Source organism: Nymphalis io, chromosome 2, assembly GCF_905147045.1.
Source record: "Nymphalis io chromosome 2, ilAglIoxx1.1, whole genome shotgun sequence".
In the NCBI taxonomy this organism is placed as follows: Eukaryota; Metazoa; Arthropoda; class Insecta; order Lepidoptera; family Nymphalidae; genus Nymphalis; species Nymphalis io.
In genome coordinates this window covers 9,185,528-9,209,568 of record NC_065889.1, presented here as the reverse complement: position 1 = coordinate 9,209,568, position 24,041 = coordinate 9,185,528, and the positions used below count along the sequence as shown (strand labels likewise).

Genomic DNA, 24,041 nt, shown 5'->3' with positions numbered 1-24,041 from the left:
GATATTACAAACACTTGCGTTTCATTGAAGTAATTATGTTTTTGTAATCGAATGCTTAAAAGTATTTGCTCGATGCAATCCAATCAAAGAATTCCAGTCACGTTTTTATTAATTTTAACTCATAGGTTGATTAATGGTATCGCGTTTCTTTATTTAAATTAATAATATATATATATATATATATATATATATATATATATATATATAATGCACGTATTAGATTTTATTGGTCCTTAACAAAACGTTTCAATAAACATTTGTTTAAAAGCAGCTTCTTAATTACTAAACGTTAATGATCACTAATTATTTGTGGTGGCGAGACTATTGTAGAGCATTTCGTATAACCCTATACGTTAGTTGTTTGCATTTCGGTTTGGAAAACAAAGGACACGATTCAAATAACCTACCCGCAGTCAGATTTTGGTACACAAGTTACTACCAATAAAGATGCTCCTTACATTCGCTTAACAGTTAGAACATAAAAAACTAAATTGCGATAATACAATAATTCCATAATTTAAGACGTATCAATGACTATGTAAGCCGACTATCAAAGATTAACTCAGTTAACTGCGCAAACTGGTTTGCACAAATAAAGTCAATCTTCTTTTCGTGTTACCGGGCAAAATAAAATTCAGATTTTTATCATCAGTTCAGTTTATCTTATAGTAAGAGAGCTTATCATGTAATAAGAAAATATTCTGTATGATTAATTTGAGCTCTTTATCGTGTTCTTACTCATCAGTAGACCGCTTGAGGATTAATTTTATATCGCCGAGTCTTTGATCAATATTGCAGATTCTTCTAAATCCTAACGAGTTTATATCTATTATTATTATTAAAATAAAAATACTAAAATCTTTAGTCCACAGAGTAGAAGATTCATTTCTTATTTTGAATAGGGAATGCAAATCTGATAACAACTATCATCACAAACGTGTTTTTTTATTACGATCTCGAATTTGGAAAAGTTTTTAAGTCATACATTTTCAAATCGTATACAATTAATGAGCTCTTTTATGAATTCATTATTTTAAAAGAAGTCGCTTATAATCATCAACAAATATTGTCTTTGTTTGACTAGAAATATAAACTATATTACTAAATGAACAATTAATAGTACCATTACCTAATTGAACACGCTTAATGTATTTTTGTTTAGACAGACGTCAATTGTTGTTTTATGTATATTATTGTTTGACTCAATTACTTATTTGCTTATAGTAATTTTTTGGAGTACATAGAGCAAAATAAGTTTTGCATATCGATAATGCAACTAACTTAGCAAGTGGGGCGCTCCGTATGAATGGGAGAGTGGCTGCGCAGCCAAGCGCGTCCGGACCGATACGTGAGCCGACGTCACCTTCGCTCGCGTGGGTCAGCTGCTACTATGCATTAACATTCCCAATGCCGAGCGCCACTCGTCTGAACATATTTAATTTCGATATAGTTTCAAGAGATACTTTTTACATAAGTATTGTACAAAATTTCATTTCGAATGTATGTATTCAGCGCAGTCGAATTAAACAACGTTGCAGATTTAATTCGTAAGTTAATTTTTGGATTCATTAGCATTCATAAAAATAAATTTCGCGCATCGTCTAAAATTAAAATGAGTACAAAGTGCGTTAGACTATACATGCACACACTTTTAGTCAACATTGCGGCAGGGCCGGGCTGGTTACCGCGGTCCTTTCTTTCGACTCTAGCTAGTTCCTTAGTAGCACCACTCCGTTGTGGTCGCCCGTCGATCGCACAGCTCATTAAAATAATTAGTTAATTACCTCGCCGCGCGACTGCTCATCGAAGCAATTGCAACGACGAACAATTTCCGTCATTATTGTAAAATACACCGAAATAAACGGTCGTTGTTTATAAGCAAACGCACGAAGTGAAGTTCTCAGTACGAAACAGTTTTGAAACCACGTAATCATCGTAGGCGATTCTAAATACGGAGCTGGCAAATGTGCGCGCTGTTGATGTGTTCACGTGTTTTGTTGCAATTTGTTTCGTAGCGCGTTGATCTTTGATGTGAACTAACTATAAACTTGTTAAATACAAATGCAAACTATGAAATGGATAGAGATGGTGCGCTTCGGACCTACGTCACCGGAAAGGTCTTCAGCTTTCGACAGCGATAAGGTGAGACTGCATTCGGTTTACCGTTAGCTAGCAAGAAGTGGGCTTACAAAGAAATCTGACATTATTGAACATCGATATTGTCTAAACTGCGAGTAATTATTTTTGATAACACTTAACGTGTATATTGTACGTGATCGTATCACCACTTATTAATTTTATAAATTAAAAATCAGCTTTCACGCGCCACGACATGTGTACGTATGATACGGAATATTTAAAGGTTGGTTATCTTTGGTTACTTCGTGCTGCGTTTTTTTTTTGATTCGTTGTTGATATATTACTACTACAATATTACTAATTACTAGTAAAAATATATTCGAAACATTTTATATTTTATTATGATCGAAAACGTAGTATTGAAATCTATATCAATAAATTTGAAGTTTACAAATAAGTAGTCTTGATTAAGAAATGATTTAAATACATTAATTAAACATTTTTGGTTATTATTTTCTTATTATAAATTCATCTTAATATATATCATATTTATTAATGGTTTGAACATAATTTATGTTTATGTATTACGATAAGATTTTTTTGTCGAAAATTTCGAACTTTTAATATATTCAAAACAAGTATACGTTCTTAGTGTGGTAAGACTGTATTTCGAGTTAGGAATTGTTTTTTTTTTTATATATTAAATAATCGTTTCTATTTCAAAGTGTATATTCAAAATGTAAATCGAATAGAATATATTAATATTTGATGAGAATTCGGTGTTTGTTTAATCGAATAAGTTTAAATTTTTTATTATCTTATGTCATTTTTGTTCTAAAGTTTGATGGGTATTAACTTGCGAGCGTTTTTTTGTTTCTTAAACTAGCAGGCTCACAAACGTCCTTGAATTTTTTCTAATTATTATTTCTTCCACGTTGTCTATATATGTATATATTGTTTACATATGAAAATATTATAAAATTATAATTCATTAAATATGATTATTATTGTATTAAATTATGCAATGCCATTATTATTTTTTTCATAATATGTAAACGTCTAAAACACGTAGTATATAATAATAATAATAATGTTTCTGTCGTGTTCGTGAATATAGATTTCTTAATGCAATAAGAAAGTGCTTAATGGTTAATAATTTAAAAAAAAAATCCCTATCGGCTACCTGTTTAGTTACCCGTTTATTTTATATAGCTAGAGAGTTTGTATGTTTGAACGCGCTAACCTCAGGAACCACGTGTCTGATTTGAATAATTCTTATTGTGTTAAATAAATCCGTTCATTATCCTATGATATTTTACGGGGTTGGGTACCCATGTTGGGAGAAACATTGACGAAAACGCAAAATGTACAAAATAGAGATATGTAAAAGGCATATCATATAGTATGAGATATTAAATCGGCAATTTTTCAAACAGAGAGAGAAATGCGAAAATAACTCCGCGCGTGTGTGTGTGTGTGTGTGTGTGTGTGTGTTATGGCTAAAACACTGAACCGATTTTGATGAAATTTGGTATGAAACAAGCTTAAAATTCATGGAATGATACACTATTTATTTATACCTACCTCCTAACAAGTGGGTGAAGCCACAAGCATAAACTAGTTACGCACATTTAAATTTTTATATTTTTGTTTAATATTGTTTACATTTAAGTTCATATAAAGCTGTCTGAAAGAGATCAGTACTTAGCGATAAGACCGCCTTATTTTCTATTTATTATTTTTATTTTACAATATTATGAAAGTTAAATCTTTATGGTGTACAAAAAATATTATTATTATCAAATAATAACTCCGTAATACAATTTTAATTACTTATAACATTCGAAGTAAACAATATTGTCAATACAAAGTAAACGTAAATCGACGATGAAGTATTCAACATTCCAATGCTCACTTAAGCTTCAAGGTTTATAACGAGCTTGAAAAAAATATGAACTAATGAATCGTTTTAAATGAATAAGATTACTTTTATGCTATTATAATCATACTATAATGTTATTTATTGTTATCCTATAAATTAAAACTATACGTCGCCGTCTGAGAGAAAAAACTTAACTTCTTATTATTTATATTTTAAAAACTTTATGCTTTCTAAATCACCTATCGACACAAAAGAATGTCTAAAAATAAATTTTGTCGCGTAAAGATTTATAAGTGTTTCGGCTTAGATAACGTTTAAACGCCTCCGAAAATATCTTATTCTACAGTTAGAATAGGGTGTGATTATTTTGAAGTTGGGTTGCCTAAAATATGCTTCCATAAAAGTTCATCTGAGTTACTAAACTCAATTACAACATACAACATTATACTAATAATGTTGAAGAGAAATATAATTAAAATTGTGCACGTTAGAATGATAAGAAAGCGATCACAGTGAGACTGTGCAGAGCACATTTTACTGCCAAATATTTTATTAATAATATAAAAAAAATATATAATCTTTCGAATTTTTATTTATCGCAATTTTATAATTCATTCATTATTTTACGTGGATTTCTCTACGTATTTAATTTCTATAAATATATTTATTGAATATATATGTTTCGAATAATCCTACCATAATCCAGTTGATTGTTTTGGATATCTCTAAATCATAAATGCATTATGATAAAGGCACGCTAAGATAAAACGATCATATTTTTTAATCAAAGAGTATTTACTAGATTCAGTTAGAGCTACCACATGGCGTGATGTCTTGACGATTGGAAAAAAATATATAAAATAATTATAAAGTCTTAATTTTTTAGATTTATATACATTTATTTCTAATAATAATTTGTTAAAAATTAAAAATGTTGCGAAAAGTGTTGCATAAAGTAATTAAGCATATGCGAAGAGTAGATAAAATAACTTTGAATATAACGGCGAAAAGAGGTTCTATACAATCGATATGTCGGAGAGGAACTGTGCATTGTATTTGTGAGGTAAGACGATATTTTGTATGCGAACCTTAGGCTCAACAAACCCATAGCTATATTATTAAAAAAATACATTTATATCTACTCAAACAAGTAATATTAATTACTCTTCAAATATCAAATGCATAATTAAAATGTGAATTTTAAGTTTTTTATATTTACAGGAAATGATAAATTTCACTTTCATATGTGAGTTTTTTTCATATATCCATATTAAGTGGTTACGAAAATATTATGTAAAATTTTGTTTGCTAGCACATATTTTAGCGAGGTTACATATCTAATAATGGGCATGCGACTAGTTGGTTCAGCCTTTTTTATATTTAAAATCAATGTTTTTTTTCTGTTATCCTGTACACTAGCTATTTGTTAATAGAGGAAGTAGTGCTCACGCGCACGCTCTGTTCCGAGTGAATGTTGAATGTGAACTGTAGTGATTGAGAATGCATTACATTAGCGCCATTGCTCATCCATTTACTTATGTTATTATATTCATTAATGAAATTATTTCAATAGCATTATACATGATCATTATATTATTGAAGTGACATCAATCATTTTCATATAATAAGGTATGATGCACATGTAGGTATATACAAATTAAAACATAGTTTACACTGAATGTTTCATTATTATATAAGTACTTCAAACAAATTAACCAGTTTCGTAGATATTAGACATATAACATTACTTTTATATACAAATTGTAATGAAGTTGTTTTTTATTTTCAATTAAATATATCGTTATTATATGGTTTCTGTTTCACTTCACTTGGGAACGCGAACGGGGTGACGTACGTCGACGATCGTTACAAATTGTGAAACTGGTTCATTTTGGGAAAGTGCACTTGTCTACCGGTTCAAGACGACATACTTTATTTTAATTATTTTACAGTATGTACGTGTAAGTCGAGTCGAGCTTCAGCTTGAAAAGAAAACGCAACCGTAACACAGATCATCTATTTCCATGTGTCCTTTTATGTCTTTTTAAAAAATATATTACAATTATATAAAGTGATATGTGTCGCGTTGTAGGTGTTGTCAATGAGCGATGAATTACGACGCGCTCTCTACTCGTCGGGCGCATCCGTCGACATGGAGTTTTCGCCACCCGATCTCATCGGAACCTCAGAGATATTCACTATGGAGCACAGGTGAGATCGAAAACTAATAAAAAAAGGAATATTAACATTTTATTATAATTAATGTGTGTATCTAGAGTTTGATTGTAGAGTGTATTTGAACTTATGTAGTTTATAAGAGGAAACGTACGTATGGATTTTGTTTAAAGTAGCGGTTTAAATCTTAAACGAGTTAAAAATGTCTAGTAATTTTCATATCACATATTCGAAAACTCCATTATTTTCATATTCAAGCAAATCGTTATTTAAATTCTTCTTCTTATTTTATATCGAAACATTACATTTATTGATTGCTAGTTAAAACTACCCCCGGTTCGGAAAATAAAACACCCGACCTTAAGAAGAAATAGTGTAATAGTGTCATCTTTGTCGCATTTCATAATCGTTTGCACTTATTATATAATTAATAATTAATTAAGTGTAAAAAATAATAACAATATTGAAGTGTGATGTTTGAAAGAATGTTTTTTTTTCCGTCGTGCAAGTGCACAGCAGTTGCGGATATTATATCGCTTAAATGATTTTAATTGCATTGACATCATCGTGACTTACCACGATTATCCACTTGAATATATTTGTTTTTATAGGGATAAAATACAACTTGCATTCCAGTCACGTAGGCCATGAATGAATGTTAACAAAATGCTTACAATCAAAACGCATTGTGTTTTGTCGCTAGCTATTTTGTTTATTTCGAGATATATTATCTGATTGTTAGTTATGTACATATGCAAATGTTCACGGTTCAAAACAATTGGAAATATAGGTATGCATAATCAATTGAATTTGCTAAATAAACCACTTTAATGCCTGCCTTGAATAAGTTATATATTTTGATTTCAAACATGATAGTGATAAATATTTGCCACTGTCATATTACAAGAAAAACTTTGGCTATAAAGTAAGGGGTAGACCATTCGAAATATGTATGAACTGGTGATTTCAGTAGAGATGGAATGAATGGACGACAAACCACTATAAAGATTGCGGTTCTTTATAGTGGTTTGTCGTCCATGAATAATATATGGAAAGCAAAGGCAGGAGGCTGATAGGAGACGACACATTGGCGAGTCTAGGCTCCAAAGTCTCGAACATCGACGTGTGGTTGCACCGCTCTCAGTCTTCTATCGAATACATTTTGGATGTTCCATTTGCTCAGGAATTACACGAACTGATTCCTCCCGACTCTTTTACTATCGAACGGCCAGGCAAATGCGACCAAAGCGCCATAGGTACACAGTGGAAATTACCCGCCTATGTACGAACCGCTTCGAATCTACATTCATCATTCGCACTGCGAAACTGTGGAATGCTTGGCCTGAGTCTGTATTTGCTGATAGGTACAACGTTGGTGTCTTCAAATCCAGAGTAAACAGGTTTCTTCAAGGCAAGCGTGCTGCATCCTAGACCGTGTCGATACCTAAGATCGGGCAAGTCAACGGTCAAACGCCTATTAAGAGTAAAAAAAAATGACATTTGCTTTCTAATTTTTCAGAGAGAAGTTATGCAGCGTGTTGCCGGCCCGTGCGCAGGGCTACATGTGGTCTCTCGCTTTCAGCACGAGCCAGCACGGCTTCTCGCTCGCCTCCATGTACCGCAAGATGCAGCGCGTCGACAGTCCCGTGCTGCTCGTCATACAAGACACCGATAACAACGTGAGTGCTTATTATAATTAATTATATTTATCTACGTAATAATTCTCTACGAGCTCATGAGTAACGAACGACGCGATCGACGTGCAGTAATTCCGGGCCTTTCCAGACCTTATTCATTTTCAAAGAAAGAAAGGTATCGTAGCAATCTCGAAAATAATAGGCTCTTATTAAATAAGGTAATTGTGATTTGTTTGTTATTAAATCAGCCTTCAATCACTCATTGTTTTAAGATTCTTGTATATATTCAGTTAGTGACGAATGATAACACTCTTGTTGCAGGTATTCGGAGCGTTGACGTCCTGCGCCTTCCGCCCTTCCGAACACTTCTACGGCACGGGCGAGTCGCTGCTGTTCTCATTCCAGCGCGTTGAGGAAAGCAGGCGCTCACAGCCGTCGCCTGACGACGGACAGAAAGAGGACAAGGACGATATAAAGGACAACAAAGATGGTAACTATCGAGGTAGGACCTCGTCGGTCGAGTCTAGCTAGTTTGTACCTACGGCTGCCGATCATAAGATTTTCTGTCTATAAAATGTCCATAGCAGCTCGTAATGTTATGTTATCTTGCACCTAAACTTTCTCCGGTCTGAAAAAGAGAACGGCGGCCTGCATGTATTTGTGCACACACTCCTGCAATACAATGTCCACAGCTCATAGGCTGGTCCTCGTTAAGAATGCCTGAAAGTTAAACGTGTGAAATGATCATTATACATGTTCAAACAGGAAATACTCTTATTTTTAATTATATAAATAGCTTGGATTTTTATGATTAGCTATATTTTATATTTCCACTCATCAGACTTATAAGGTTAACATTAAATTTCAGATGAAACGGAACTGGCTAAAACTAAATTCAAGTATTGGGGCTGGACCGGAGACAACATGTACTTCATTCGCGGAAGTAACGATAACATTTCTATTGGCGCTGGAGAGTAAGTAGTATTTTAGCTTTCAGTTTTAGTTTCGTTTTTTTTTAATTGTTTCTAAAACAATTTCCAAGGTTTGTTTCCTTATAACTCTAGTTTAGTTCTGAGTGGTTACGAGTTCTACAAAGATTGATAGCTAGTTGACCTCCGCTATCCATATAAAGGCAACCAGTGTTAGATTATAATAATTATTAACAGTTATCGATCACAATAAGATAATTGTAGTAAATAAAGGATCGGCGCTTTATACGTTAGCTCTCCACCATGAAAAGCGAGAGACGACATTCTAAATACGTCATATCGTATACATATTAATGAAACATACATTGAAATGATAAAAGTTTAAAGCTAATTAACATTTTTTGAGATTAGGATCTCAGTAATGCCAGAAAAAATAATATGTGAGTTTTATTCACTGAATTGCTTCGTTTGATTTGTTCGAAATGCGTTGTATTTACCTTCCCCGTGCCCCCCCAGCGGCAAGTTCGGGCTGTGGCTGGACGGCGACCTGTACCTGGGCCGCACACAGCGCTGCACCACGTACGGCAACGATCCGCTCACCACGCGCGAGGACTTCGTCGTCAAGATCATGGAGTGCTGGACCTTCATCTGAGCGCCCGCAGCCACCCCCCTCCTTCGCATCGATAAGCTTTAGACTATCTTATGAAATTTGCTACGAAGATTTGACACTTTTACAAGTCAGTCTGTTCAACTTTGATACGGTCGAGTCTGATTGTTTTGTACTCGCGTCGACTCGAGCGGCCGTCGCGCATTTCTAGTCAAACGTACTGAAACCCGACCAATGTTTTCATTCTCTGCGAATTTAGAGGCGCGTTCGGACCGACCTCCGGTGACAGCGAGTGCAATAAACCTAGTCAATTGTCGTTCGAGTGTTCGCGAGGTCCGCGAGGGCTGTCCGATAACGATTACGTGTCAATTCAATTATTACTGTGCATTGTTGTTAAGGAAATTTAAAATCAATGTTACGTAGAGATTTATATTTAACGAATGAATTATTGTCTTTAGCGGCCCACTATTGGTGTTGCGCATGCGTTTGTCGGTGTTGTTGAGACATAGATCGTTTCGTGTCACGAGACGCCCGTCGGGCGAAATTAAACGTGCTGATATAGCTTGCCAAGTGTAGATGGCAACTGACGTACTAACTATACTTATATAACCCGGTTTGGTGACCGTCAGTATAAATGATATCGTTTATAGCTTTCATTCATTTACTTTAAAAAAGTTCGTTGTCTGTATTTTAGTCGTAATTTTTAAGTTAGTGAGTATAATTTATATTACTTTCACTGTGATTTCATTAATATGGTTGCATTTTATTGTCATATTGAAATGTAATTGTTAATGACTATTTAATATCGTAACTTTTAGTTGTAAACCATTCGATTACAAATTTTATTCATGATTATAATCACAATATTCCTTAGTAAGAATGTATGTTAGGAGAGTACATTCAGAAATATTTGTTAAATAAACAAAACATAAAATATTTTAATGGTGTAATGCTTCAGTACAGAATTGAGTAGCCGATTCAATATTAAATTAATTAGTAAAAATTATAAAATAGCTATCTTAGAGCTTGATGAATGCAATCGTCATTGTGCTTAGTTATTGTGTCACTTAGCATGATGTTACTCGGATTTTATCTGGTCGTATAATGTTATTTATTAATTATATTTTAGTATATTACGTGATAAACAAAGCCGGTCGCTGTTGAGAGCCGCTCGCGAACGTTGAGTGCAGTCGCGCGCTCACTACGACGATAATGCGCAATACAACTGCCCTACTGAGCTCAACGTGGGCGAGCGATGGGATACTCATGAGAAGTACGCTCAATGAGAAGGAATTCAATGGCCAGTCCATTTGCATGATATTTGATAATATAGATCGATATATTGCAGAGATATTCTTATCGTCATAATTACTAAATAATAAAACATATGTCTCAGTTACGACTGTTTCTAGCTTGTATCGTTTAGTTGCTAGGCAGAGCGTGAATAGGTTGTTATCGCATTAAAATTATAGACGATGTTTAAATAATCCTCGATTTTCTTATATAATCTGTACACGGTATAACCTAATTGCTATATGAGATTACTATCAGATATATTTTTGTGAATAAATTCGCAACGTATTCATGTAATTATTATTGACAGTAGAAACAAAGTAAAAGATATTGTTAAGCGCCAACTTGTCGCGAGTGCATCTGTCTGTCCATGCAACGTGTATTGTTATCGTTTGTCATCGGGAAGTTGTAGAAGAAATTAGTTTCCAGATAATATTTATTGGCGTAATTTAATATTACGAATATATTCACTAATGACTTGTTGAGTAGCAGTGAGATATTTAATATTTATTAATTCTGTTGTAATTTCAGTTATTCGATTGATGCTGTAGCTGTATTGATTTCTGGTGATATATTATGTAATTTTTAAGTTGTTAAAATGTAAATCAAGCCATAATAACATGAGAATATATTCTTTTGATGAAAATAAAACGTCTTTTACTTTATCAAACTATGTATTTTATGTATAAAACGAAACCGTCACCTAATTCTATTAATAGTAAGAATGCCTCGAGCGAATAGGTCCATGTGAACTGTTATAGTCATTATATCTCCTGTGGTCCGAGTTATTTCTGCTTTGATAATCTCTATTTCTACGCTGATACGGATGACTATGGTGGCGACGCTCATTTCTTCGGCCAGAATTAAAAGGCGACCACCATTTCTCTAAAATTGGTGGTGTAGATGGTTCTTTGCTGAAGACTTTCATGAACTCCTCGTCTTTTTCAGTATATCTATCCTTAAATTCTTCTTCACATATTTCTAAGAACTCTTTATCTTCATCGGATAAAACATTGACGTCCATATTTATAACAAACTATTTGGGTATTTAATGAGGGAATTTGTAACTGAAAAAGTTATTAAAATTATTAAAACATTGCATTGTTAATTTTTAATACATTTAAACCCATTTTGGCTGAAACATTGTAATACATACATAAAGCAATAGAATAAAGTACAATTCATTCTAATAATAATATGCTAGTATATTATTATTAGTATATTAGTATTTATTATTATTATATATATTCATAATAGAAAATATTCAAATCTTTCTTAAGATAAGCAAAGCTGATAAAATTATATTTATCTATCTATGACCAGACATGTAAGTACAGACAATCACATCACTCCACAATCACCAATTAAAAATATATATATTTACAATTTTCACTAATTAGATTGCCCAATATAAGGCCAAAAAATTGGTCAGTTTCAATTATTTTTGTGTTATGTTGTTCAAACATCCAGCCAATTAAAATCCCACATTCAGGACAAAAACATGGTTTCCAAGTGTATCCTGGAAACCATATTTCTTTCTCTTCCCACTGGAATTTAAGGAAAAAACCTAGGAATTTTTTGAAGGATTCAGTTCATTTATTTAATCAATATCAAATAGAAATATACATACTTGTAATACTAATTTCTCAATATTGGGTTTTCGACAACATTTTATACATTCAAAAATGAATACCATCAAACATACAAATGGGGCAGTTTGTCAGTTTTTTTAATAGTTATTTATAAACAAAAATTAAATTGTGTTAATAACTGACGGTGAAAAAATGGAAGTAAGATGCAACATTTCTTGCAAAGCTTTTCTTTTTTTTATGTTGGTTATGTTCAAACTACAACTGAATTTTAAACCAGTTCTGCCCAATAGAAGATTAAATATATGGACTGGTGACACACAAGCTTTAAGTACTGATCACAATACAAACTAAAATTCTAACTTTTGACTGTTTTAGTACATAGATTAAATAAATACTTCATTATAAAGAGTATTTTTCTTTTTATATTGGATTGAACATCTAAACCTCAACTAAGAATTGCAAGTTGAAACCCGGGCAAGTACCATTGAATTTTCAATTGACTTATTTGTGTTTGGAAGCATGTGTCCGAACAAAATCTACATGTTTTAGTCATAAACCTGCATTTGGAGGAAAGAAAAGAAGTCAACCTGTGGAGCAATAATAATAGCAAACTACTTTTATAATAATAAGTCCTACAATTTTTTATACATCTTATTAAATATCTTCAAGTCAATTGATTGAAGACAAATATTTCAGAAAATAATTCAGAAAATTCAAGTAACTAAGAAAATAGTTTCTAAAACAAATTCAATGTATTTCAATTGTGCTATAAATAAATTCTAAGTTACTTGAATTTTCTGATTTTTTTTTATTAAATTAATTAATTATCCATAAAAGATAATAATTAAATTATTTTTCAACTGAGTGATATTTTTATGCACTTATATAGGCTATAAAACTGAATTCATATAACAAAGTACAATTTGTAGTTAGGAAAAAAATAATTTTACCTCTTCTTTTACTATGCAATCAGCCTGACTCGAAGTTATGACAGGAATTTGCAAAAAGCCGTCTTGTGATAACAACTGCACTAAAACTTCATTTCTATTAAATAATGTATCGTTGAATGTATACAGAGCAGAGGGGCTGAATTTAGAAGTTATTTTATCCGACGTTAAAAGGTAACTACCGCAATAACGACACAATATACCATCTGAAAGGAAAGTAGATGTGAATTATTTGTCGTTAATACTTAATGATTAGTACTAAAACTGTTTCAAAAACCTGTCAAATTATATGTTTCGCTGTTCTCTATAGAACAGAACAAATTGACAAAGAGTAGTAAAAATAAAGTCGTAAACATTATTATTTTCAAAAACGTCACACTTCAATTATTTTTATTTTTTGTTTTCTCTGGTGTCTACGCTAGTAATTATTATTTATTACAATTATTTTTTATCCACGTACCTAAGTAAAAGTCAAAATCATCCACGCTTATGTCAAAGAACCAACCAAAGTGTCAATATATTGTCATGTTGTCAATGTCAACTAGACAACTATAGCCTATTCCAACCACAACAGGAATAACCCCAAATAAACAACTTCGACACCGATATCAATTGACGCGATATCATAATCTATGATATTCACTATGGATTCGCGAAAAAATGGCGTTTTTAATGTTCGCAAAGTTGTAATCGAAACTTCGAAAGTTACATTAATGTGGTTATAACTAGTTGAGTGGCATAGTGTTGTATCGTAAATAAAGGTAAACTATACAAGAATTGTTTATAATGCGTAATATAGCAGAACAATTAGAAAATGGCAAGCTATTTGTAAATTTAAGGTTTGTTTACCTTTATTCCTACTCCGATTGGAATAGGGTATACAAAAAACTTGACTGTAGGTATATTGTTTTTTTTTTAAAAGTAAAAAGTTTGTTATAGGTACTCTCGACTGTCGATTTTGTTAATCATTTTTTAACAAATGTTACTAGTGAGTGAGTCATTTAGATTATTGATTCGATTATTGACACTTTAAGTGGTATGTTTTAAGTGCAGCGTTTATCGATTTTTGCTATTGAATATAATTTTTTCTTCGGTGGCAGTTTCTATGCCTTGTATTTACTATTTTTAAAACTAACATAATAATAAAACTAGTAAATATTTATTTCATTTTTCAATTTATGTATGTATAAAATTAGGCAGTTCACTTATTGCTTTTATTACGCACTTTAAAGTTATTTTACACTAATTTAGAATTTGGAACAGTAACAGTAACAACCTGTGAATTTCCTACAGCTGGGCTAAGGCCTCCTCTCCCTTTTTGAGGAGAAGGTTTATGAGAATTTGGAACATTTACGATCTAATCATCTAAAGCATGTGTCAAAAAGTTGTAGGTATCTCTCTTTGTAAGTTTGTAGATTTACTGCCCAGCACAGAATAAGTCACAGAATACAGAGTGAGATCTCTCTGTCCTTACTCTGTGAATTACTGATCTAGGCACTGCCTCCAGTGCCTAGATCAGTGATTCTCAACCTTTTTTTTGTTGCTGCACACTTTTAATAATTTCAGAATTTGGCGGCACACAAAAATATCTTCTTCTTCTGCCTAGCGTTTTCCCGGCCTAGTAACGCCAGGGTCCGCTTTCCTGCATCTATGCCTCCACTTTGCCCGATCTAAAGCGTCCTCCTTAGTTAGATCGTGCTCTCTCTCATATCGTCCCTCACAACATCGAGCCAGCGCTTCTTGGGCCTGCCGCGGGATCTAGGGCCTTCGACAACAAAGTCCAGGCATCGGTTCCCGACATAGTCTGGTGATCTGCGGCTTATGTGGCCAAACCAACGCAGACGGCTTTCCTGCAACTTATCCGCTACATCGCAAACTCCAAGGCTACCACGAATGTGCTCGTTATGAATGCGATCTAGTCGCGTAACGCCACACATCCACCGCAGCATCTTCATTTCCGCGACGCGAAGTGAAGAAAACTGAACATGTCTCGCGAGAGCTGGCCACGTCTTGCCGCCGTACAATAAGACTGGTCGGATGATGCACTTGTACACAAGGCCCTTTAATTTCACCGGTATCCTGCGATCACATACCCCGGTGCCTTCTCGCCATTTGGCCCAGGCTGCGTTTATTCGAGCTCTGACGTCGTGGTCGACTGTACCAGACTCGTGCAGTACGGACCCGAGGTATTTAAACTTTTCCGTCTTGATAACGGATTCTCCGCCTATCTTTATGGGTTCGGGGTCCGTACTGCCACAGGCCATATACTCGGTCTTCGCAACATTTAGCATCAGACCTCCCCTCTCTAGAACACCCTTCCACTGGTCTGGTTTCACCTTTTGCTCCAATACCTGTTTGTCCTCATCAACCAGTGCAATGTCATCAGCATACATCATGAGCCATCATTGATTCCGAATTATGGTACAAGTCTCGGATAATGTCAATATAGATTTTTACAAAGAAAAATATAAGTTCAAAAATTATTTACTTTCCTATACACACTGCGTAAAATAGATTACGAACGCAATCAAATTTTATGGACTTACATATCTATTCCTGTTAAAAGGATTTTTCTTTTTAAATCATATTATTTAATAATATTAACATAATTTTGCTTAAAATTTGGCAGCACACTTTTAGAATTTCGCGGCACATAAAAGTGCCGTGGCACAGTGGTTGAGAATCACTGGCCTAGACCTTAGTTGTATCAAGTATCAACAACTTTCCTATATAATATTATTATTTAGTATATCTGTAAAACAAAATAAAAGAAAAACGAAGATTATTGCAAATAAATTAATATTTTGAGTTTGCCATTATTTTACATATTTTTAAACATCACTTTATTTAGATATGTAAGGTAGAAATTAATGCATTTACTTGATTTTTGTATATTACCTTGTATTAGATATTTAAATACAAAATAATGTAGTAATGTACTACTAACATCTGATAAGAAAAGAAAGTGAAACGCATCGTATTTTTTTATTTCTGTAGATCGCGCGCATTTGCAACTGTCAAAGTTGTTTATTGTTAGGTTATTAATTGCAGTTTTTAGAACTAAAAATTATATAGTTTAAAATAATGATACAAATCTTAAATAATTCTAAGTACTTGTAGTACATGAAACTTTGTTCATCATTTAAACGTTTTAGAGGAAACCAGCTGGATCTGTGTAATAGCTGTCAAAAAGTACGCGAACATTTGTGCACTGGCATTTTTTGCATAATGTTCTCGCACAATGTATGAAGATGAAAACATTACTTCTACTCCTAAGCGATATGCCTTAACAGAGGTCACAAATGCAACAAGTTATGTGTCGCCGACGGCTAACCTCAAGTTGTTAACTAATGTCGCTCTGCAGTATCCCACGCCGCCTCCGAGCACAGTGCATCGCAAAGAAAAATCGTTACAAATATTATGTGATAAGTAAGTGCATAACTTTTTTTCCAATATATAATATAGAAATATAATTTATGATTATAAATTATTATATTTACTTTTTCAGATTTCTCAATTTGTATCCTTTACATGGAAATGGCACGGTTGAGATACAGTTGGATAGCACTGCAGCCAGGCTAGGAGTGGAAAAACGGAGAATGTATGATATCATAAATATCTTAGAGGCCATGCAGTGTGCAGTTCACAAGAGAAAGAATACTTACTTATGGCATGGAGGATCTAGACTGAACTCTTTTTTAAAAATGCTAAAAAAGCAGGGAGAGACCCTCAGGCTATCTGAAGCCCTTAGGGGTAGAGCAGCTAAGCCACCAGCTCCCAAACATAAGACATTAGGAGTCTTAGCTCAAAGATTTTTAATGCTTTTCTTAGTGGAACCACCTGTAAGTATCTTTAGCAGCATACAATTAATTATTTTATTTGATATCCTAACCAGTTTTTGTTAGAAGTTTCTAGAACTTTTCAGAACTTTTGACTATATTAACACTATCTTCTTTTTTTTATATTAATGTATGCTTTATTTCTTTTAGAACACTCTCATCAATTTAGAAATGGCTGTTAGTGTACTTATTGATTCATCAAATAAAAATAAGTCTACCCTCTCACCAGAGCAGTTAGATCGCCAACATAAGTCCAAAGTCAGGAGGCTTTATGACATTGCAAATGTGTTTATTTCAATTGGTCTCATTGAAAAGGTATCAGGTAATTTAATATTAAAGAAGCCAGTATTTAAGTATGTTGGGCCATTTAAAATGAAAAAATCAGACAAGGTATTTCTACACACACTATCGCCCATCACACCTCTTTCAGTATTAGACACACAACAGCAGATGACACCGTGTCATATCTTTGCCGGAAAGTCTAAACGAAAATTGGAATTTACTACACCAAGTACAGATAAGCTTGGTGTAACAACCCCACCTCATACTCCGTCACACAAGTGGGATGAAATTCTACTTGTTGCTGACATGGAACTGAATAGAATTAACAATGGTGTCACAGAGTGAATTGTTTTAATAGGAGTTATGACACAATGTCCACTAATATTCAGAACATACTCCTAGGGTTCATTGATACACCCATTTGAAGTCTGATTAAATGGAAAACAAAGGTATCAATTATAGTCTCTAAACTATTTTGATAATAAAATAAAAAACTGTTTAAATCATTATTTTTTGATGTTTTCAAGGTTCCTTATGAATCTGTGCAGGCTCAAGAGCCAAGGCTCAATAAATACCAATGGGTGTACCGAGAACATGCTTGCCATTTGTTTATATGATTTGGCAGTAAATTTAAGTATGAATTATGTGTATATTAAGTGGACTTGACTGAATGTTTTTTTATGTAAGTCAAATGTTGTATACTTGTCTTCCAGGGGATATTTGAATAGGTATCTTATGACTTATACATAAATGTATGAAATATTCTTTTTATTATAATATATAAATTTTATGATATGTTGTTGAGAACAGAAGTTTATCTTTGTCACAGACATCATAGTGCAATTAACTTAATGTTATTTGTATTTATTTTAGGAATTATGTAATAATGAATTTAATAAGACTTATACCACACTATATATACAATATACATTAAATATAATAAATAAAGCATATTTATCAAAATTTTAAAGAATTTTAGAACACATTCTAGAAAATGTTACAAATCTATTTTATTCATTTTAGTCTTTTTCTTTTCTTTTCATTGTATTAATGAAAACTCAAACTATTAATTTTATAAATGCTACTAAAATTATAAAGTGTTGATTAAAATATGTAAGGAGTCAGTACCCCTGGAGCCTTAGGACTGAGATGTAATAGAACTTTATTAAAGTATGTAATAAGTAATATTTATGACTATGTTATCCTATATTATATATGTTTTCGTGATTTTATCCATAATTAACCGTTTATATAATGATGTTTTGACAAAAAGTAAAGAAATTTATGCATTTATCACTTGTCGACTTTGATAAGTAGTTATTATAATGAATTTTATATAACAAAGTTGCTTTTATTTTATATTTGTTCTAAGTTACGTGTAATATTAAATAAATGGATTTTAATTTTTTTCTTTTTTTTAACATTTCTATCTATTATGTATCATATGTTCGATCAAATCAAATCATGAATTCAATTTCAACTTATAGTAAAGCTTAGCTTCACTTACATATTATGTAAGCGTATCCTTTCTCTCTTATTTTTTATCATATCAATTATTACACTTTTTTTATAGCTGCAACAACCTTATTGGAGTCGTTGATAAACTATTAACTTTACTGGGATTTTCTGTTAAAGTAAGGATTGTTACACTCTCGTGGCTGCAACATATTTTTAATGACACTGTTGATTTTGTGCCCAATCTCTCGTCACGCTGATTTATCACTTCGTTGGACTACATGTGCTCTTGAGAACTTACATAAAAGAAATATCAGCCGAAGGTATTAGGATGGGCTGTTTTGTTTTTAAGATTTTTTTAGGGCTGTTTAATTTTATTAAAATTGGATAAAAAATAATGTGATTATAGAATTTTTAATGTTATATTTAAAACAGCATCAAGAAATAAAACTATTTTATAGTGAAATTACTATGGATTTAAGTGTTTATGTATTAAAACATTACACAAAAGAAAAAATATTTAATTAAATCAAATATATACAAGTAAATGTTATGTGTAAATATTATGTTTCAAAATTATATTAATAATAAATAATTATAAAATTAATTATTTAGCTATATTTACATTTGTAATGGACACAATATAATTATATTTTTGTGCTTTGGCAAAAATAAAGGTGAAATTCAATGAGATTATTTAAATAATGGCAGTGTCCTTTCAGTTTCATATTTTTTGTAATATTCAAGTGACTTGTATCAATCAACAATAATTTGGAGACGAATAATTTGGCCTGTTTTTACTTACAACTAAAATAATTTCAGCATTATTAATATCAATAAATATAAGTTAATTTTTATTTATTTGATTAACGTGCAACACTGCTATTAAAAAATCTGTGCCATTTCGTTTTAAAGCTCGCAAATAATTATGCCGGTGTAAAATTTTTAATGCGAACAATAATTATGTAAAATTCATTTCAAATATTAATATAATCTGCAATTAATTATTCCTTTAAGTCTATAATATATTTATTTTTTCTAAAAATTCATTATAATACATTTGCCTGTGTTATACGTATTAGTAATTACTAATTAATTAATAATATCGCTTTCGATAATAGTTCGGTTAGGTTGATGCCATTTTGCAATTGTTTGGTGGGGGAAACTGACGGGCGGCGGCAGGAAGAACGGCAAGTGTCCGTGTCACACTTGCTCCACCATTGGAAACTGTTCAAGATCGGTACTCGGTAATGTTTCAGCATCAAAGAAACTTGCGTGTAGAGCAACCACGGTCACTGTAGCCCCTGAAATAATAGACAATCGGAATTGAACATTACAGTATATGTATTTGTTTTTCTTCTTTTTATATATAAGGTAGGCGGACGAGCAAATGGGCCACCTGAACGTAAGTGGTCACCAACGCCTACAGATATTGGCATTGTAAGAAATGTTAACCATCGCTTACTCCGCCAGTGCACCATCAACCTTGGGAACTAAGATGTTATGTCCCTTGTGGCTATAATTATACTGGCTCACTCACCCTTAAAGGGTGACTGGAACGGTTTTCCGGTGGAATATCTGACGAGTGGGTGGTACCTATCCAGACGAGCTTGCACAAAACCACCAGTAAAGCTTTAATTATAAAGCTTTACTACGATAATGATAATTACAATTTATTTGGTATAAAATATTCCTTAAAAAAATCGCAAAAGCGAAGACCCGCTTATGACACGAGGGCTATCGTCATAAGTGGGTTTTCCGACGTAGTGGGCGGTAAACATGTCGTTTTACGAAAATATAACATATGATTCAGACGTGTGACAGTGAAGTCGTTGATGCAGCGAAAGTGACGCAATATGTTTAAGTTTTATTTGTCGTGGTGATTAGATATTACAACATATCAGGCTTACATTTCAATTAAAATATTTATTTATATTAAGACCCAGGTTATCAATAATTAATTAAGAAAAAATTAACTTACCTAAAACCCAAAACAAGACCGCCCCGGCACCGGCTAACCAACAAAGAGCCATAGAACCGGCCGCTGCCACTGCATACTGTTGAGTCTTACTCAATTCCCACCCACCAATCTAAGATAGAGGAGAGAATTAAAGGATATAGAAAGAGTTTCACAGTTAAATATGACAGGATATTAAATAGAATGCAGTTAAAAATAAAAGTGCTAATTGTATGGTAGATGCGACTTACTTGAGGCTGAAAATTTAATTTTACATGTTAATAACATCATAAAAAATAACTAGGTTGTGATGATGATAAGTGAATTTCTCTTTACCTTCCAAGTGTTAGGTCCTGAGGTGAGTTTCCGATATCCAAAGAAGCTTGCTACCATGGCAATCAAAAGTAATGGCGAAGTTATCCTGAAATATATATTATAATATGAATGTTATCTATTAATCTTACTGCCTATATGGGGAAAATTTGACTTGCAACTGAGATAGAACAAACATGAAAATAAAATTCTGTAAGATGGTAAATTGTTAAAAATACAATAGGCCCAGCCCAGGCTCTGATAATTAAAGGGGCAAGAAGTCCATATCTGACTGCAATTTTAATCCGGCTAAGTATCACTGAGTATATGCTTAATTTGTGCTTTAATGCCTAAGCATTAAGCAACTCTAAAGTTAATCTCAAGTTTGTGAGGAAGAAATTACTGTCAATCAATTATCATATAATATAGGTGAACAGGATTGTTTGTATCTCGAAGTATCTGTACAAAAGAAAAATTTGTGATACCCACTGAACATAAAGCATTTCGATAAGATATTTGTATATGTAATTTCGTTGTTGTATATTAAATTTATTTTATCTTAGAAAAAAACCGCCGAAACAACAAACAACAACAAGCCGAGAACAAGCCGAAATGGCCCTGTGGTAAGAACGCGTGAATCTTAACCGATGATCGTGGGTTCAAACCCGGGCAAGCACCACTGAATTTTCATGTGCTTAATTTGTGATTATAATTCATCTCGTGCTTTACGGTGAAGGAAAACATCGTGAGGAAACCTGCATGTGTCTAATTTCACTGAAGTTCTGCCACATGTGAATTCTACCAACCCGCATTGGAGCAGCGTGGTGTAATAAGCTCCAAACCTTCTCCTCAAAAAGAGGTGCGGAGGCCTTTAGCCCAGAAGTGGGACATTCACAGGCTGTTACGGTTAGAAAAAAAAACAGACAATGTCTACTACATTAATACACTCTAAAAACATTGTCAAACATAAATTATCACTTGCTTGCACTTATACTATTTGTATGTACACAGTAACTTCCTTCTTACACATGTCGTCATGCACACAGTTCAACTTCATTACTCATTAAATATTAGGCGCAATACTCACAAGCAATAAGCAAATAATCCCAAAAACACAATAAGGTAATTGGCCTGAAAATATTCAACATTTCGATAGAATCTTCGTGATAATCTTGGCAAAGAGGCTGGTACCTGTGAAAGAAAAGAATACAATAATTACTCAATAATTGTTTGGAATGTGCGAATCATGCGGAAAAAACAGGCTGGAGTAGATCAGTCATGTAAATATATCTATGTAGGTGCTATTAATATAACTTATTTGTCATTATTTTGTTATTGAATTAATTAGACCAGCTGTACCCAACCTGCGGCCCACCGAGCTTTTGTGGTTGGCTCACTTGATGTTACTTTATTTTCAACTACTTTAAATTTCAAAGTTTTTTATTTACACCTAAATAATTTAAATTAAACAACTGCTTGTGGCCACGGAGACAACTTTCAAAGTGTTTGAAACATCATGAAGCGATAAAAAATATGTTAAAATAAACGCAATAAATCCGTTCATAGTTGTTTAATTTAATTTGTAGCAATCCATAAGAAATCATTAGCTAAATATTTTTTGTTTGTGACCCGCGACAAACCTTCTCCTTAAAAGGGAGAGGAGGCCTTAGCACAGCAGTGGGACATTAACAGGCTGTTACTGTACTGTACTGACCCGCGACACCATAACTAACATGTGTTTGAGGCCCCTATAAAGAAAAAGTTGAGTATCGCTGAATTAGACATACACATACCATCAGGATATATGGCTAATTACACAATTAATTATTGCAAAGACCTGTTTAATTCATTAGTTTAACATTATAACTTTCAAATTTATAATAAATATACATTACTTTAAAGTTCTCAGTAGCGACAAATTGTGTCCAAGCTCTGCGTGAAGATAATACTCCCATTACCAAGGCAGGGCCTGCACCATTGCGGACATGTTGAAGCAATCTTTAAATTATACATGAAATAAATTATAATTATAACATTACTGTTTTTAAATAAATAAACTAGTTGTTAGTGACAAATATATTTAAAAAAACATATCTTTTTCATAAATATTTATCATAAAAACATATTTTAATGACAACTAAATAATTTTGAATAACAAAAATTAATTAAACTATTTATACCTAATGATAAATGCCGAACAGTGTTCACAGATTTTAAGATTTGGCATCAAAAAATTGTATCTCGAATATGGGGTTGATAAGGGTTGTTTTTATAGGGGTTGGTTGTCCCTTTCAAACGAAACCCCCTTAATAGATATATAGATAGACCAGTGAACAAGAATTGAACCCCTATATGTTCCCAATTTTTATATAGTATAAGCACAAATAACAATTTATCACTAATTTGTTTATCTACAAAAAAAAGTGGTAAGCAGAAAAAAGTAAAATGTAAGTAACAACTTATATTCAATAATTACTACATGATGATTTTTAAAATATCATATAAAAATGCTACAGGTTCTATCTATTTTCGAACATAATAAAAAAAACTGTTTAAGCTTTTATTAACTGATTTATTTGCTTATTTTTTTATCTTTTAATATTATTAAAAATATCTTTACCGGTAAAAACTATGTAAATCTAGCTACACGACCAGTAAATCTAAATAATAAATAAGGTATGAATATAAGATTCCATACATATGTAATTTTGAAAAATCTTGATATTCTAAGCAATTGTACTGATGTAATGTAACTACGAAAAATATAGCTTATAATATGAAATAAAATCATTTCTAAAAGCTTAAATTATAACGAACCACGTAGCATTTTAATAATTTGTTAGTAAGACTTACACTTCCATTTCATTCACATACTTTTGTAATCCTTTCTTTTCTGTAGTAGCATTTATTTCCCCTGATAAATCAATATTTACATTTTCTGCCATTTTCTGTTTTTTAAATTAAGTTTCTCTTAGATCTGGAGCTAGAATAATACTTAGTAACGTAAACACAATACACTCTGTAACTATGTGTCAAAGTCACATTTGACTTGTGA

At 32.5% G+C, this 24,041-nt stretch overlaps 5 protein-coding genes across 29 annotated transcripts in view; 2 read left to right on the top strand and 3 right to left on the bottom strand.

Moving 5' to 3' along the window:
* The window catches only part of LOC126774302 (TLD domain-containing protein 2), a 93,423-nt gene extending 82,166 nt beyond the window's left edge, over nt 1-11,257 (top strand). For 17 of the 23 annotated variants that reach the window (XM_050495943.1, XM_050495885.1, XM_050495867.1 and 14 more), the window contains 5 exons: nt 6,054-6,172; nt 7,656-7,815; nt 8,095-8,275; nt 8,642-8,747; nt 9,219-11,257. In XM_050495943.1, the coding sequence (XP_050351900.1) occupies nt 6,054-6,172; nt 7,656-7,815; nt 8,095-8,275; nt 8,642-8,747; nt 9,219-9,354 (702 nt within the window). In that variant the 3' untranslated portion in view covers nt 9,355-11,257. Of the gene's footprint in view, nt 1-1,387; nt 1,548-1,603; nt 2,143-6,053; nt 6,173-7,655; nt 7,816-8,094; nt 8,276-8,641; nt 8,748-9,218 lie in introns of those variants that run through there. The other 6 variants (XM_050495845.1, XM_050495820.1, XM_050495935.1 and 3 more) reach the window with 4 other exon arrangements.
* Nucleotides 11,258-11,314: 57 nt separating this feature from the next.
* On the bottom strand, nt 11,315-11,626 carry LOC126774904 (RNA guanine-N7 methyltransferase activating subunit). The gene has a single exon (XM_050496565.1). It carries the CDS (start codon nt 11,624-11,626, stop codon nt 11,315-11,317), a length of 312 nt encoding a protein of 103 aa, XP_050352522.1.
* On the bottom strand, nt 11,445-13,586 carry LOC126774513 (uncharacterized). Its single transcript, XM_050496081.1, has 4 exons — nt 13,419-13,586; nt 13,145-13,347; nt 11,987-12,149; nt 11,445-11,669 (listed from the first exon to the last, which is right to left on the bottom strand). Exons 1-4 carry the CDS (start codon nt 13,495-13,497, stop codon nt 11,629-11,631), a joined length of 486 nt encoding a protein of 161 aa, XP_050352038.1. The 5' UTR covers nt 13,498-13,586; the 3' UTR covers nt 11,445-11,628.
* Nucleotides 13,587-13,649: 63 nt separating this feature from the next.
* On the top strand, nt 13,650-18,663 carry LOC126774464 (transcription factor E2F7-like). 2 transcript variants are annotated; one of them, XM_050496021.1, is made up of 4 exons: nt 13,650-13,902; nt 16,297-16,570; nt 16,650-16,983; nt 17,131-18,663. In XM_050496021.1, the coding sequence occupies exons 2-4, from the start codon at nt 16,383-16,385 to the stop codon at nt 17,605-17,607; spliced, it is 999 nt and encodes a 332-aa protein (XP_050351978.1). In that variant the 5' UTR covers nt 13,650-13,902; nt 16,297-16,382; the 3' UTR covers nt 17,608-18,663. The 2 variants fall into 2 exon arrangements, with proteins under 2 accessions (XP_050351978.1, XP_050351987.1); XM_050496030.1 differs by lacking the exon at nt 13,650-13,902 and adding an exon at nt 16,163-16,178.
* A 621-nt stretch (nt 18,664-19,284) lies between these two features.
* Nucleotides 19,285-24,025, bottom strand: LOC126774488 (prenylated Rab acceptor protein 1). Of its 2 annotated transcripts, none has more exons than XM_050496053.1 (6): nt 23,840-24,022; nt 22,882-22,984; nt 22,074-22,177; nt 21,011-21,095; nt 20,699-20,807; nt 19,285-20,021 (listed from the first exon to the last, which is right to left on the bottom strand). In XM_050496053.1, the coding sequence occupies exons 1-6, from the start codon at nt 23,929-23,931 to the stop codon at nt 19,921-19,923; spliced, it is 594 nt and encodes a 197-aa protein (XP_050352010.1). In that variant the 5' UTR covers nt 23,932-24,022; the 3' UTR covers nt 19,285-19,920. The 2 variants fall into 2 exon arrangements, with proteins under 2 accessions (XP_050352010.1, XP_050352017.1); XM_050496060.1 differs by having other exon boundaries at nt 19,291-20,021; nt 23,861-24,025.
* Nucleotides 24,026-24,041: the final 16 nt, after the last annotated feature.

Bases quoted from the DNA above. Each gene is read 5' to 3' on its own strand.
- LOC126774513 (XM_050496081.1), bottom strand. From the start codon at position 13,497: ATGTTTACGACTTTATTTTTACTACTCTTTGTCAATTTGTTCTGTTCT. The intron at 13,348-13,418 runs GTTTTTGAAACA...CTTTCCTTTCAG, and splicing joins CGAAACATATAATTTGACAG to ATGGTATATTGTGTCGTTAT. The intron at 12,150-13,144 runs GTAAAATTATTT...CTTAAATTCCAG, and splicing joins ATTGCATAGTAAAAGAAGAG to TGGGAAGAGAAAGAAATATG.
- LOC126774464 (XM_050496021.1), top strand. From the start codon at position 16,383: ATGTATGAAGATGAAAACATTACTTCTACTCCTAAGCGATATGCCTTA. The intron at 16,571-16,649 runs GTAAGTGCATAA...TTACTTTTTCAG, and splicing joins TTACAAATATTATGTGATAA to ATTTCTCAATTTGTATCCTT. The intron at 16,984-17,130 runs GTAAGTATCTTT...TATTTCTTTTAG, and splicing joins TTTTCTTAGTGGAACCACCT to AACACTCTCATCAATTTAGA.
- LOC126774904 (XM_050496565.1), bottom strand. From the start codon at position 11,626: ATGGACGTCAATGTTTTATCCGATGAAGATAAAGAGTTCTTAGAAATA.
- LOC126774488 (XM_050496053.1), bottom strand. From the start codon at position 23,931: ATGGCAGAAAATGTAAATATTGATTTATCAGGGGAAATAAATGCTACT. The intron at 22,985-23,839 runs GTAAGTCTTACT...TATAATTTAAAG, and splicing joins TATGTGAATGAAATGGAAGT to ATTGCTTCAACATGTCCGCA. The intron at 22,178-22,881 runs GTAATGTATATT...TTTCTTTCACAG, and splicing joins TCGCTACTGAGAACTTTAAA to GTACCAGCCTCTTTGCCAAG.